Source organism: Scyliorhinus canicula, chromosome 3 (assembly GCF_902713615.1).
Source record: "Scyliorhinus canicula chromosome 3, sScyCan1.1, whole genome shotgun sequence".
NCBI lineage: Eukaryota > Metazoa > Chordata > Chondrichthyes > Carcharhiniformes > Scyliorhinidae > Scyliorhinus > Scyliorhinus canicula.
In genome coordinates this window covers 181,937,049-181,950,670 of record NC_052148.1, presented here as the reverse complement: position 1 = coordinate 181,950,670, position 13,622 = coordinate 181,937,049, and the positions used below count along the sequence as shown (strand labels likewise).

The 13,622-nt window shown below is 47.7% G+C and overlaps 1 protein-coding gene across 1 annotated transcript in view; it reads left to right on the top strand.

Moving 5' to 3' along the window:
- Positions 1-1,231: 1,231 nt before the first annotated feature.
- The window catches only part of synpo2b (synaptopodin 2b), a 221,485-nt gene continuing 209,094 nt past the window's right edge, over positions 1,232-13,622 (top strand). Inside the window, exon 1 of the mRNA XM_038791855.1 lies at positions 1,232-1,300. Within this exon, the coding sequence (XP_038647783.1) occupies positions 1,271-1,300 (30 nt within the window). The 5' untranslated portion in view covers positions 1,232-1,270. The remainder of the gene's footprint in view (positions 1,301-13,622) is intronic.

Genomic DNA, 13,622 nt, shown 5'->3' with positions numbered 1-13,622 from the left:
AAAAATAAAAACAAAGCGGCAATGTTCTTCTTTTGGTTTGATTTGATTTATTGTCACATGTACCGAAGTTCTGAAGTTAAATCCAATCCCTAAGCTGATGGATTTGATATTTGCACTCAAAGGGCTGTTTTTTTAAAGCAATAAAAACAAATTATTTCCAAGGGCATACACTATTAGTGATACAACATCAGTTTTTACATCTTTGCCAACATTACTGCAGCACTGATCATGTTATTACACCGTGATATACAAATTTGGTAATGTTTGATTTATCTTTCTTCTTTATCTCAATTTCTGTTGGTTATCTTCACTTGTTCTGTTTCTTTCCCCGAAGATACCGGCCATTTGCTGCAATGGGCTAGCACCATACAGAAAAGCGCAAGAAATTGCTCATCGCAGAAAAAAGCTGCACGGAACCAGACAAATGCACAATAAATCTTGGGCGGCACGGTGGCACAGTAGTTACCACTGCTGCCTCACAGTGTGTTCAATTCTGGCCTTGACTGTCTGTGTGGCGTTTGTACATTCTCCCCAAGTCTGCATTGGTTTCTTCCAGGTGCTCTGGTTTCCCCCCCACAGTCCAAAGATGTGCAGGTTAAGTGGATTGGCCATGCTAAATTGCCCCTTATTGTCCAAGGATGTGAGAGTTAGGTTCAGAGGTTATAGGAATAAGGCAGGGAAGTGGGCTTGGGCGGAGTGCTCTTTCAGAGGGTTGGTGCAGACTCGATGGGCCAAATGGCCCCTTTCTGCACTGTAGGGGTCTATGGAATCTGCAAATTAAAAGCTGTTTCCATAATTCAGGAAAATAAACCAGTTGACAAATTACAATGAAATTGGCATTACAGAATCTCAGAGCAACCAAGTTAGATGGCAGGAAAAGTTCATTAAGCAAATTCAATTTCACCTCATTACAAGAAGTTAAAGTAATTGAAATATTCTCATACTGGCTGTGGAAATAGGTCCAAAAGAATTTTGAAATTACCTGGGGGTGAAGTTCATTGAAGTTAATGGAAAGGGAAATTAGGCAGGGAGTATAATTGTGGCAGAAGTCCATGATTATCAGCAACCAGGTCTAATTGACCATAAAAGCCAAAGTGGAAATCATGGCAAGACCAAGGCCATGATCTTTAGAAACCGGGCCAACAGATTTTTTTGTTCTCTTCACCATCAGGTCAGTCTACCTGAAGGAGCTGGGGATGTGGTACAGAGGGATCAGGTGTCTGCCAAGAATTGGGATGAGTGATTAGCCAAGTTGAAGCAGAAACTGGATATGAGGAGCGACGCTCCCTCTCCATTACAGGTGAGAACCTAGACATCAGTTGCAAAGGTCTCTCAGTGTTGTTGTACATGACGCAGCATGCTTTTATTTATTGCTTCACAGGATGTGGACATCACTGGTTCGGCTAGCATTTATTGTCCATCCCTAATTGCCCTTGAGAGGGTGGTGATGGACTGCTTTCTTGAACTGTTGCAGTCCATTTGGCATAGGCATTCCCACAATGCTCTCAGCAAGGGATTTCCACAATTTTGACCCAGGGACAGCGAAGGAAAAGCGATATCGATCAATGTCAGGATAGTGTGTGGCTGGAAAGAGAAAGTGGTGGCATTCCCATTTATCTGCTACCCTTGCCCTTCGAGGTGTTCAAGTCACAGTTTCAAAGGTTTTGTCCAAAGAGCTTTTGTGCTTTGCTGTTGTGCACTTTGTGGTTTAAAAAAATATATTTTTATTGAAGATTTTCCACTTTTACAATAAATTTTCCAACAAACCCATATTCCCCCCAGTAGACAATACACAAAACCCAAATAACAAAAATCCCAGCCAACTAAACCCACCCCATCCATCAAGTTATGAACTATACCAACAAACAAACAAATCAACCCCAGACCTCCAAACCCCTCCCCACTTCCTGCTAGTAACTGATGGTGATTAATTCATTAAAATAAGTAATGAACGTTTGGGCAGCACGGTGGCACAGTGGGTTAGCCCTACTTTCTCACGGCACTGAGGTCCAGTTTTGATCTCGGCTCTGGGTCACTGTCCATCTGGAGTTTGCACATTCTCCCCATGTTTGCGTGGGTTTCGCCCCCACAACCCAAAGATGTGCAAGGTAGGTGGATTGAACAGGCTAAATTTCCCCTTAATTGGACAAAATGAATTGGTAGTTGGGTACTCTAAGTTTATTTTTTTTTAAAGTAATGAATGTTTGCCATCTCCGGAAGAACCCTTCAACCAACCCCCTGACGATGTACTTGACGTTTTCCAGATACAAGAATTCCTTTAGGTCCCCCAACCATGCTGAGGTGCAGGCTGGAGAAGAAGACCTCCACTCCAGCAGAACCCACCTCTAGGCAACCAGCGGGGCGAAGGCGCGGACATCTGTCTTCAGTCCCATCTGCAGCCCCATGTTTCCGGCACCCTGAAAATGAGGACTCGATATTCAGAATGGACAACATGGTGCTGAAGAGGCAGATCCAAAGGTTTACCAGTTTGAGACAAGGCCATAACGTGTGTGTGTGATTGGCCAGCCCCCCAGAACACCGCTAGCACCTTTCTTGTACCTCCGGTAAAAAAATACTCAATCTGATTTTGGTCAGGTGTGCCCTGTGCACCACCTTAAGATGGATTTGACCAAGCCATGTGTACAAAAATGTGGAGTTCACCCTGTGAAGGGCCTCACTCCACACCCCATCATGCACTACCAGTCCCAGCTCCCTCTCCCACTTCACCCCATGTGCTCTCAGACACAATTCGCCCATAAACACCAAATATGCTCCCCTCTTCCGACCCCACCAGTGAATATCAGTCCAGCAGAGATGCCCGCAGTGCCTCAGGGAATGTTGGGAAGGCCACCAGCACAGAATTCCTGATCTGGAGGTACCTGAATTAATTTGTCCCCCCCAGCTCAAATTTCACCGTAAATTCCCCAAGCTGGCAAAGTGTCCGCCTATAAACAGATCCCCGAAACACTCCAGTCCCTTCCCTTTCCACATCCCGAACATTACGTCCAATCGCGACAGTTCAGATAAAAAATTGGTACAGATAGGGGCCAGCCTTGACACTGCTACAAGCTTAAAATGCTGCCTGAATTGTCACCATATCCTCAAAGTAGATACGACCACCGGTTTCGAGGAGTGCCTCGCTGGCGAAAACGGAAGTGAGGCCATCACCAATGCACCCAGGCTAGACCCCTTCACGCCCTCACCTCACCTCCATCTGCCCCAAATGGAGTCAGGGACACCCTGTGTTCCACCTTCCCCTCTTTATCTCCTTCCGCTTCCCTGAAGCCCTCAATGCTATTGCTAAGGGCTCAATCATTAACGCAAGTAAGAGGGGGACATCGGGGATCCCTGTCTGCTCCCCTTTTTCTAGTGAATGCACCCCATGCTAAAGGTTGGTGTGAACACTAGCCAAGGGGGCCCCATATAATAACTGTACCCATGAAATCATATTCGGCCCAGTACTGAACCTCTCCAGAATTTCGAACAGGTACCTCCATTCCACCCCGTCAAATGCCTTCTCGGTATCTAAAGACACTAGAACCCTGGCGTCGACTCCTCGGACAGGAAGATAACCACGTTGAACAGCCTCCAGATGTTGGCTGACAGTTGCCAGCCCTTGACAAAGCCTGTCTGATCCTCCACTGTCAACCAGAAGAGACAGGACTCCAAAATTTCTGCCAATACCTTAGCCAATATCTTGGCATTCATTTTTAGCAGCGAGATAGGCCTGTATGACCCGCACTCTGTTGGGTCCTTATCCTTTTTTAACAATAGTGAAATGGAGACTTACAAGAGTGTAGGAAGCAGGGACCCCGTGACAGAGAGTCGTTGAACATGTCGACCAACAACAGAACCAACTGGAAACCCATCGGGCGCAGGCACTTTGCCCGCTTGCATCCACTCAAAATATACACACGGCCTAATGGGGTCTCCAACTCTTCCGCTACCACCGGAAACTCTAATCCCCCTCAAATGGTCGACATGTGCACCCCAGCTACCTGAGGGTTCCGATTTATAAAGATTCTTATAAAATGGCTCAAAAGCCGCATTAACTTTATCTGGGATGGAAACCAATCTCTCACTTGAATCCCTGACCTGAATAATCTCTCGGGAGGCCACCTGCCATCTCAGCTGATGAGCTAACAGACCATTGGCTTTCTCCACATACTTATGAAGGACTCCCCTCGACCGCCACAACTGTCTCACTGCCTTCCCCATAGACAATAGATAAAACTGTGTCTAGTCTTCCTGCTCAATAGGAGCAGGTGGGGTCACAGGGGTACCTATGGTCCACCTCCAAGATCTCATCAACCACCCGCTGCCATTGCATTTTGTAGTTGGTACATACGGCTGCCACTGTATATCAGTGGTTGAGAGTGAATGTTTAGGTGCCAATTAAGTGGGCTGCTTTGTGTTGGATTGTGTCCAGCTTCTTGAGTGTCATTGGAGTTGCACTTATCCAGGCAAGTGGAGAGCATTCCATCACACTACTGAGTTCTGTCTGGTAGGTGGTGAACAGGCTTTGGGAAGTCAGGAGGTGAGTTACTCACCAAAGAATTCCCTACCTCTGACCTACTCTTGTAGCCACAGTATTTATATGACTGGTCCAGTTCAAGTGAACAAAGAGAACAAAGAAAATTACAGCACAGGAACAGGCCCTTCGGCCCTCCCAGCCTGCACCGATCCAGATCCTTTATCTAAACCTGTCTCCTATTTTCCAAGGTCTACATCCCTCTGTTCCCAGCCCGTTCATATATCTGTCTAGATGCATCTTAAATGATGCTATCGTGCCCACCCCTACCACCTCCGCTGGCAAAGCGTTCCAGGCGCCCACCACCCTCTGCGTAAAAAACTTTCCACACACATCTCCCTTAAACCTTTCCCCTCTCACTTTGAAATCATGACCCCTGGTAATTGACACCCCCAATCTTGGAAAAAGCTTGTTGCTATCCACCCTGTCCATACCTCTCATAATTTTGTCGACCTCAATCAGGTCCCCCCTCAACCTCCGTCTTTCCAACGAAAACAATCCTAATCTACTCAACCTTTCTTCATAGCTAGCACCCTCCATACCAGGCAACATCCTGTTGAACCTCCTCTGCACCCTCTCTAAAGCATCCACATCCTTCTGGTAATGTGGCGACCAGAACTGCACGCAGTATTCCAAATGTGGCCTAACCAAAGTCCTATACAACTGTAACATGACCTGCCGACTCTTGTACTCAATACCCCGTCTGATGAAGGCAAGCATGCTGTATACCTTCTTGACCACTCTATCAATCTGTGTTGCCACCTTCAGGGTACAATGGACCTGAACTCCCAGAACTCTCTGTACATCAATTTTCCCCAGGACTCGTCCATTGACCATATAGTCCGCTCTTGAATTTGATCTTCCAAAATGCATCACCTCGCATTTGCCTGGATTGAACTCCATCTGCCATTTCTCTGCCCAACTCTCCAATCTATCTATATTTTGCTGTATTCTCTGACAGTCCTCCTCGCTATCTGCAACTCCACCAATCTTAGTATCATCTGCAAACTTTCTAATCAGACCACCTATACCTTCCTCCAGGTCATTTATGTAGATCACAAACAACAGTGATCCGAGCACGGATCCCTGTGGAACACCACTAGTCACCCTTCTCCATTTTGAGGCACTCCCTTCCACCACTACTCTCTGTCTCCTGTTGCCCAGCCAGTTCTTTATCCATCTAGCTAGTACACCCTGAACCCCATACGACTTCACTTTTCCTATCAACCTGCCATGGGAAACTTTATCAAACGCCTTACTAAAGTCCATGAATATGACATCTGCAGCCCTTCCCTCATCAATGAACTTTGTCACTTCCTCAAAGAATTTTATTAGGTTTGTAAGACATGACCTTCCCTGCACAAAACCATGCTGCCTATCACTGATAAGTCTATTTTCTTCCAGATGTGAATAGATTCTATCCCTCAGTATCTTCTCCAACAGTTTCCCTACCACTGACGTCAAGCTCACAGGTCTATAATTCCCTGGATTATCCCTGCTACCCTTCTTAAACAAAGGGATGACATTAGCAATTCTCCAATCCTCCGGGACCTCACCCGTGCTCAAGGATGCTGCAAAGATAGCTGTTAAGGCCCCAGCTATTTCGACCCTCGCTTCCCTCAGTAACCTGGGGTAGATCCAATCCGGTCCTGGGGACTTGTCCACCTTAATGTCTTTTGGAATACCCAAAACTTCCCTCTTCCGTATGTCAACTTGACCGAGAGTATTTAAACATCCATCCTTCGCCTCAACCTCCGTCCTGTCCCTCTCCTTGGTGAATACCGATGCAAAGTACTCATTAAGAATCTCATCCATTTCCTCTGACTCCACGCATAAATTCCCTTTTTTGTCTTTGAGTGGGCCAATCCTTTCTCTAGTTACCCTCTTGTTCCTTATATACGAATAAAAGGCTTTGGGATTTTCCTTAACCCTGTTAGCCAAAGATATTTCATGACCCCTTTTAGCCCTCTTTATTGCGCGTTTGAGATTCTCCTATTTTCCCGATATTCCTCCAAAGCTTCATCAGTTTTGAGTTGCCTCGATCTTATGTATTCTTCCTTTTTCATCTTAGCTAGTCTCACAATTCCACCCATCATCCATGGTTCCCTAATCTTGCTATTTCTATCCCTCATTTTCACAGGGACATGCCTGTCCTGCAGTCTAATCAACCTTTCCTTAAAAGACTCCCACATTTCAAATGTGGATTTACCCTTAAACAGCTGCTCCCAATCCACATTCGCTAGCTCCTGCCGAATTTTGTTATACTCTGCCTTTCCCCAATTTAGCACTCTTCCTTTAGGACCACTCTCGACCTTGTCATGAGTATTCTAAAACTTACGGAATTGTGATCGCTATTCCCAAAGTAATCACCGACTGAAACATCAACCATCTGGCCGGGATCATTCCCCAATACCAGGTCCAATATGGCCCCTTCCCGAGTTGGACTATTTACATACTGCTCTAAAAAGACTCTCCTGGATGCTCCTTACAAACTCTGCTCCATCTACGCCTCCAACACTACACGAATCCCATTCAATGTTGGGGAAGTTACAATCTCCCATCACAACCACCCTATTGCTCCTACATTTTTCTATAATCTGTCTACATATTTGTACCTCTACTTCATGCTCGCTTTTGGGAGGCCTGTAGTAAAGTCCCAACAATGTTACTGCACCCTTCCTATTTCTTAGCTCCACCCATATTGCCTCAGTGCTCGAATCCTCCATCATGCCCTCCTTAATCACAGCTGTGATATCATCTCTGACTAGTAATGCAACTCCTCCACCCCTTCTACCTCCCTCTCTATCCCTCCTGAAGCATCTATATCCTGGGATATTCAATTGCCAGTCCTGCCTTTTCCTCAACCAAGTCTCAGTAATACCAATAACATCATATTCCCAGGTACTAATCCAAGCCCTAAATTCATCTGCCTTTCATGCTACACTTCTCGCATTACAACAAATGCACCTCAGACCACCTGTCCCTTTGCGTTCATCATCTCTTCCCTGTCTACTCTTCCCCTTAGTCACATCGAGTTCAGTTTCTGGTCAATGATAATCCCAGGATGTTGATACGGTAGCACAGTGGTTAGCACTGTTGCTTCACAGAGCCAGGGACCCGGGTTTGATTCCCGACTTGGGTCACTGTCTGTGTGGAGTCTGCACATGCTCCCCGTGTCTGTGTGGGTTTCCTCCAAGTACTCCGGTTTCTTCCCAGATGTCCTGAAAGCTGTGCTTGTATGGTGAATTGGGCATTCTGAATTCTCCTTCAGTGTACCCAAAAAGGTGCCGGAGAGGGGCGACTAGGGGATTCTCACAGTAACTTCATTGCAGTGTTAATGTAGGCCTACATGTGACACTAATAAAGATTATTATTATAGTAGGGGATTCAGCGATGGTAATCATATTGACTGGCAAGGGGTGATGGTTAGATTCTCTCTTATTGAAGATGGTCATTGTCTAGATTCTGGGGTTATTCTATAGTTATAGTTGTCTATGGTCTCCTGTAGTCTGGTCTTTGCCCATTTAATGGTGCGGGGGTGGGGGGGGGGGGGGGGGGGGGTGATGGCATTTGGAGTGTAAAACTTCCAACAACCCCAAAACGTTATATGTAACTTCCAGGGACACCATTGTGACATCATGTAGTAGAGTTTTGGGTTTCCCTATCCGAACTAATCCGTCCAAGGGGAGGTCAACCAATTAAATGTAACCCCACATACCCAACCCAGTATGTATATCGTATATTCCTTTAATAGTCTGGTGTCCCTCTGAGTCCAGCTCATATTTTAGCCCAAGGTCCGACGGAGGACGGAACCAAGGTCCCCTTCTGAGTTCAGGTAGAAACAGCCATCCTGTAGAGTGTTTCGCAATTTCCGATCCACAGTTCACATCCGCCCGTCCGCAGCCTGGGTCCTTGATTTGAATCGCCATTACGCGTCTCTCGAGATGTACGAAAACAGTTTGTTTATTGAGGAAGTTTTCCCATACCAGCATGATGACTCGTGTCCGGTGGCTGACAGGGGTCACTTGGTCTGAAATCCAGAGGCGGGATTCTCCGAAACGGTGGCTAGGTGTTGACACCGGCGTAAAGACCGGAGCGTTTCACGCTGGCGTCAACGGGCCCCTTAACACAGCGATTTATCTGAAGGGGGCCAGCAGGGCACCACGCAGCTCCAGCTGCCGATACAGGGCCCTGCGCTTCCGGCCATGGGTCAGCGCATATGCGCAACGGCCGCCTGGTGCGACGGCCCCGCGCAACATGGCGGACCCACACAGCAAGCCGGCCCCCACAATATAGGCCCACCCAGATCGTGCGCGCCCTCCAATCGGTGGCCCCGGTCGAAACCCTGGCCACCCTGAGGGACCCTCCCCGGTGATTGATCCCCCCAGGGTGGCCACGGCAGCCGCCACTCTGGGTGCCCGCTGGGTGGAACCATGTTAGAATTTATGAGCCCTGAGGTGATGATGCAGATGTACAAAACCTTGGTAAGGCCACATTTGGAGTACTGTGTGCAGTTCTGGTCACCTCATTTTAGGAAGGATGTGGAAGCTTTGGAAAAGGTGCAAAGGAGATTTACCAGGATGTTGCCTGGAATGGAGAGTAGGTCTTACGAGGAAAGGTTGAGGGTTTTAGGCCTTTTCTCACTAGAACGAAGGATGAGGGGTGACTTGACAGAGGTTTATAAGATGATCAGGGGAATAGATAGATTAGACAGTCAGAGACTTTTTCCCCGGGTGGAACAAACCATTACAAGGGGACATAAATTTAAGGTAAATGGTGGAAGATATAGGGGGGATATCAGAGGTAGGTTCTTTACACAGAGAGTAGTGGGGGTATGGAATTCACTGCCTGTGGAAGTAGTTGAGTCGGAAATGTTAGGGACCTTCAAGCGGCTATTGGATGGGTACATGGATTATGGTAGAATAATGGAGTGTAGATTAATTTGTTCTTAAGGGCAGCACGGTTGCATTGTGGGTAACACAATTGCTTCACAGCTCCCGGGTCCCAGGTTCGATTCCGGCTTGGGTCACTGTCTGTGTGGAGTCTGCACATCCTCCCTGTGTGTGCGTGGGTTTCTTCCGGGTGCTCCGGTTTCCTCCCACAGTCCAAAGATGTGCAGGTTGGGTGGATTGGCCAGGCTAAATTGCCCTTAGTGTCCAAAATTCTATGATCTATGATTAACCTAGGACAAAAGTTCGGCACAACATCCTGGGCCAAAGGGCCTGTTCTGTGCTGTATTTCTCTATGACTGTCTCTATAACTACGCCAGCATGAACCTGGCCAGCTGGCAGTGGAGAATCGCCACGGGGGCCTCTTTCAATGCCCCCCAACTGGCGCCGCGCCGACCGCGCTCGTGCAACTTGCGGCGATTCTCCGGTCCGCGGAGAATCGTGGGAAGGCATCGGACCCAATCGTGAGTCTGATGCCCCATTCTCAGCCCCTGCACCAAGCGCGATTTCGGCTCGGAGAATCCCAGCCCAGGTGTCTGGCTTCTTTATCCACTCTCTGGTTCCTCCTATAGGAAGCTGAACGTACTGCCCCGGACGCAGACCTGCATCTCCCTCCATGTGGATGGTCGGGGCCTCCCAGGCCTCTGTGTGGCTTCCGAGCGCGAGCACGAGTCTGGGGGAAAGTAGGTGACATTATCCCCACCAGTCGGGGGAAGGTTCATTTTCTTTAGGTCACTTGTAGGATTTTAGCTGCATACAGTGTTTCCACCTCGCAGAGCCTTTCATATCTACCAAGGCACATGTATCCCCTGAATACATGGTGGGTCCTGCCCACCGGGGCTGCAGACCTGCTCTTCCTGGAAGGACCCTGACCATTAATTTTGTCATGTGAGAGTACCTTTAAGAAATGGGTGTTTTTTATGAAATAGCTGTAGTGGATGTACCTTTAAGAAATGCGTGTTTAGTAGAGAGCTACAGTGATGTCAGAATGTGGGTGGAGCTGGGCTTTTTGTCTGCTTTTACTTTCGCTTTGGACTTGCAGCTACAGGGTGTGTTTAGTTTCGTTTTGCAGATTGGAAGCTGCATCCAGCAAAACCAGGTGTAATTCTGATTTCTTTCTGCATGAAAGGAATGTCTTCAAATCACTTGCTGGTTTAAAAGTGATAACTGCTCTCAGTAGTGAATTTAAACTTGATCGCGGTGTTAAAAAGGGTCTTCTGTCTTATGGATGTTAATAAGGAAAGATTAAGGTTTACTTATAGAAAATTGTATCTGTGGGGATTTATTGGTGTTGATAGTTGTTAAGATGTTTACTGTAGGTTTATAAAGTGTTAACTGGTTTCATAAATAAACATTGTTTTAATTTAAAAGCACTGTAGATTTCTGTTGCATCACACCTGCAGAGTACGCCCATGTGCTCCCCATAACCACAATGTATTAAAAGTTGTGGGTCAGACAGGGGCAGCACGGTGGCCCAGTGGTTAGCACAGCTGCCTCACGGCACTAAGGTCCCAGGTTCAATCCCGGCTCTGGGTCACTGTCCGTGTGGAGTTTGCACATTCTCCCCGTGTCTGCGTGGGTTTTGCCCCCACAACCCAAAAATGTGCAGAGTAGGTGGATTGGTCATGCTAAATTGCCCCTTAATTGGAAAAAATAATTGGGGGTAATCTAAATTTATAAAAACAAAGTTGTGGGTCAGATGAACTCCATGATACACTTTGGAGTTCTCTTAACCCTGATCCATAACACTTTATCCCCCGCCTTTGGATTCTGAGTTTGGATATTTTCCTTTTCTCCTTCCCAGTCCCTGATGCTCTGTGCATCTATCACTCCTCCCCTGAAGCTGTGTAATTGTTCTGCCAGGTGCCGGACAAAATTAAACACTCTCTCCCTTGCATTATAGACTTCTGTGCTCCCAGTCACCACATCCACAGAGAGTACCATGGCGCCCCCAGTCATCAGTTCAAGGGTGTCGGTCCTGTCCTCTGGCCAGGATTGCTCGCATTTTCATTCGTATGGCAGGCAGGACCTTTACCCTGCCTTGCCCTGTCTCTACTAGGGCCTTAGTCAGACTGTTCTTAAGAGTCCTATTCATCCTTTCTATCATTCCTGAACTCTGCGGATGGTATGGGATATGGAATCGCTCTTTGATCGTTAGTAGGGCACAAGCCTGTTTTATTACTTTCCCTGTAAAATGGGTGCCTTAGTTGGAGTCGAGTTGGATGGGACGCCAGTATTCTAGCTACTGTTCCGGCTGAACAGAACCTGCAGGAGAATGCCTCCACCCACCGAGTGAACCCGTCTGTTATTACCAGGCAGTACTTCTTGTTCTGGGATTGTGGAAGTGGCCCCATGAAGTCTATCTCCAATTGCTCCCATGGCCCCCGCAGTCTGGGCTTACACCATAGCCTAATTTTGGGGACCTTCCCTGGAATGTTGTGCCAATCCTATCCACCACCACCCATGTTGCGCGTCAGGTCCCCTCATGATATTTCATGGATCCATCTACGTATAGTTCCATTACATCTTCTCCTTCTAATGGTTCTTCTACTATCCCGCCACTCTCGCCTTCATCAACTTCCTCCAAATATCTATGCTCTGTATCCTCACTAACTACCATGGAGGCAGGTTTGAGGCCGGAGTCCTTTACTATCTGCAAGCACTTGTCCGCCGGGAGTAGCACACTTTCCTACTTTGCCCGGCGGCTGTCTGAAACCACCCTTAACGGCCCCACTTCTACTAGCTGCACTATGGAGTGAGGGGATTGGAGTACAATCTGTTCCATGAGTGTGACTGGTTCCGATGTCTCCCCTGCCCACGTGACGCAGTCCAATGTCTGTGTGCATCGGTGTAACCCTGCCATTACAGGACTACTTTTTACTGAATAATATGCCACTGGTCTCATTTTATCCTCATGTTTCTGGCCCACGACTGCCGTATAGTGACTCCCCTCATTGTGGCAATATATATGAAGGGGTTTAGTCAGGTCAGATAACACCAGAGCTGGGGCCCCTGTGAGGGTATGCTTTACCTTTTCAAAGTGTCTTGTTCCGGACCCCACTCTACCCATTCCCGAGACTGCTCCCCCCCCCCCCCCCCAATGTCAGTTCTAGGAGGGGTTTGGCGAGTTCGGAGTAATTCTCCACAAAACTCCTGCAATAGTTGAATAGCCCCAGCGCTTGCCTTACCCCCTGACGGTCTGAGGTCTTGGCATCTCTAAGATGACTTTCTTTCTTTCTGCTGGGATCATTTTCATTTCCTGGGTAACGTAGTAGCCTAAGTACACAACCTCTGCCCATCCCAACTGTGCCTTCTCTGGGTTGATTTTAAGACCAGCCCACTGTATGGTTGCTAGACTCTGGGTGAGAGCTATTATGTGGTCTTTTCTCCCCCACTGACGCTATCAGGAGGTCATCTACGTACTGGAGCACAGAACTCAGCGTCCCACTAAGGTCAATCTGAGCTACTATCTGCGCCATGTGTCTGTGGAATATGGCCAGACCATTGTGAAACCCTTGGGGCAATCGAGTCCAGGTGTATTGGTCATCTCTTACTGTGAATGTCAATTTATCCTGGTGTCCTTTGCATACTGGGATGGACCAGAACCTTTGGCTATGTCTAATACTGAAAACACATTCTGATCTGGGCGGAGGTTATTCCATACTGTGGTTGGATTTGTCACTATGGGGTATTCCCTCACGGCATGTTTGTTGAGGTTGGTGTAATCTCTGTGAGACGGTAAGAGCCACCTGGTTTCCTCACGGGCCAAAGAGGGGAGTTGGTGGATGAGTGGGATTTCCTCACTATTCCTTGCTCCTGACATTCCTGCACGATAACCCTTACTGCCTCTACACTTCCTTCTTAATGGGCTACTGCCGGTGAGGTGGGTGTAGGTCTTCCTTGATAGCAATGGGGGACACCTCTAGCCTTACTTCCCCTGCGCCCACCCTGCGGGGTATGCCTGTGCAATTATTCCCAGATCCCCTGTTGACCCCATTCTACGGTCACTGAGGCGATACCTCGGACATAGTGTCAGATTTTCCTCCCCATCAGTCCACAGAGTAAGGCCTTCGCCACTCAATGCAGTGGGTTTTTGTGTCTATTACTGCCCCCAGTTGTTTCAACCAGTCCATCCCTAATAC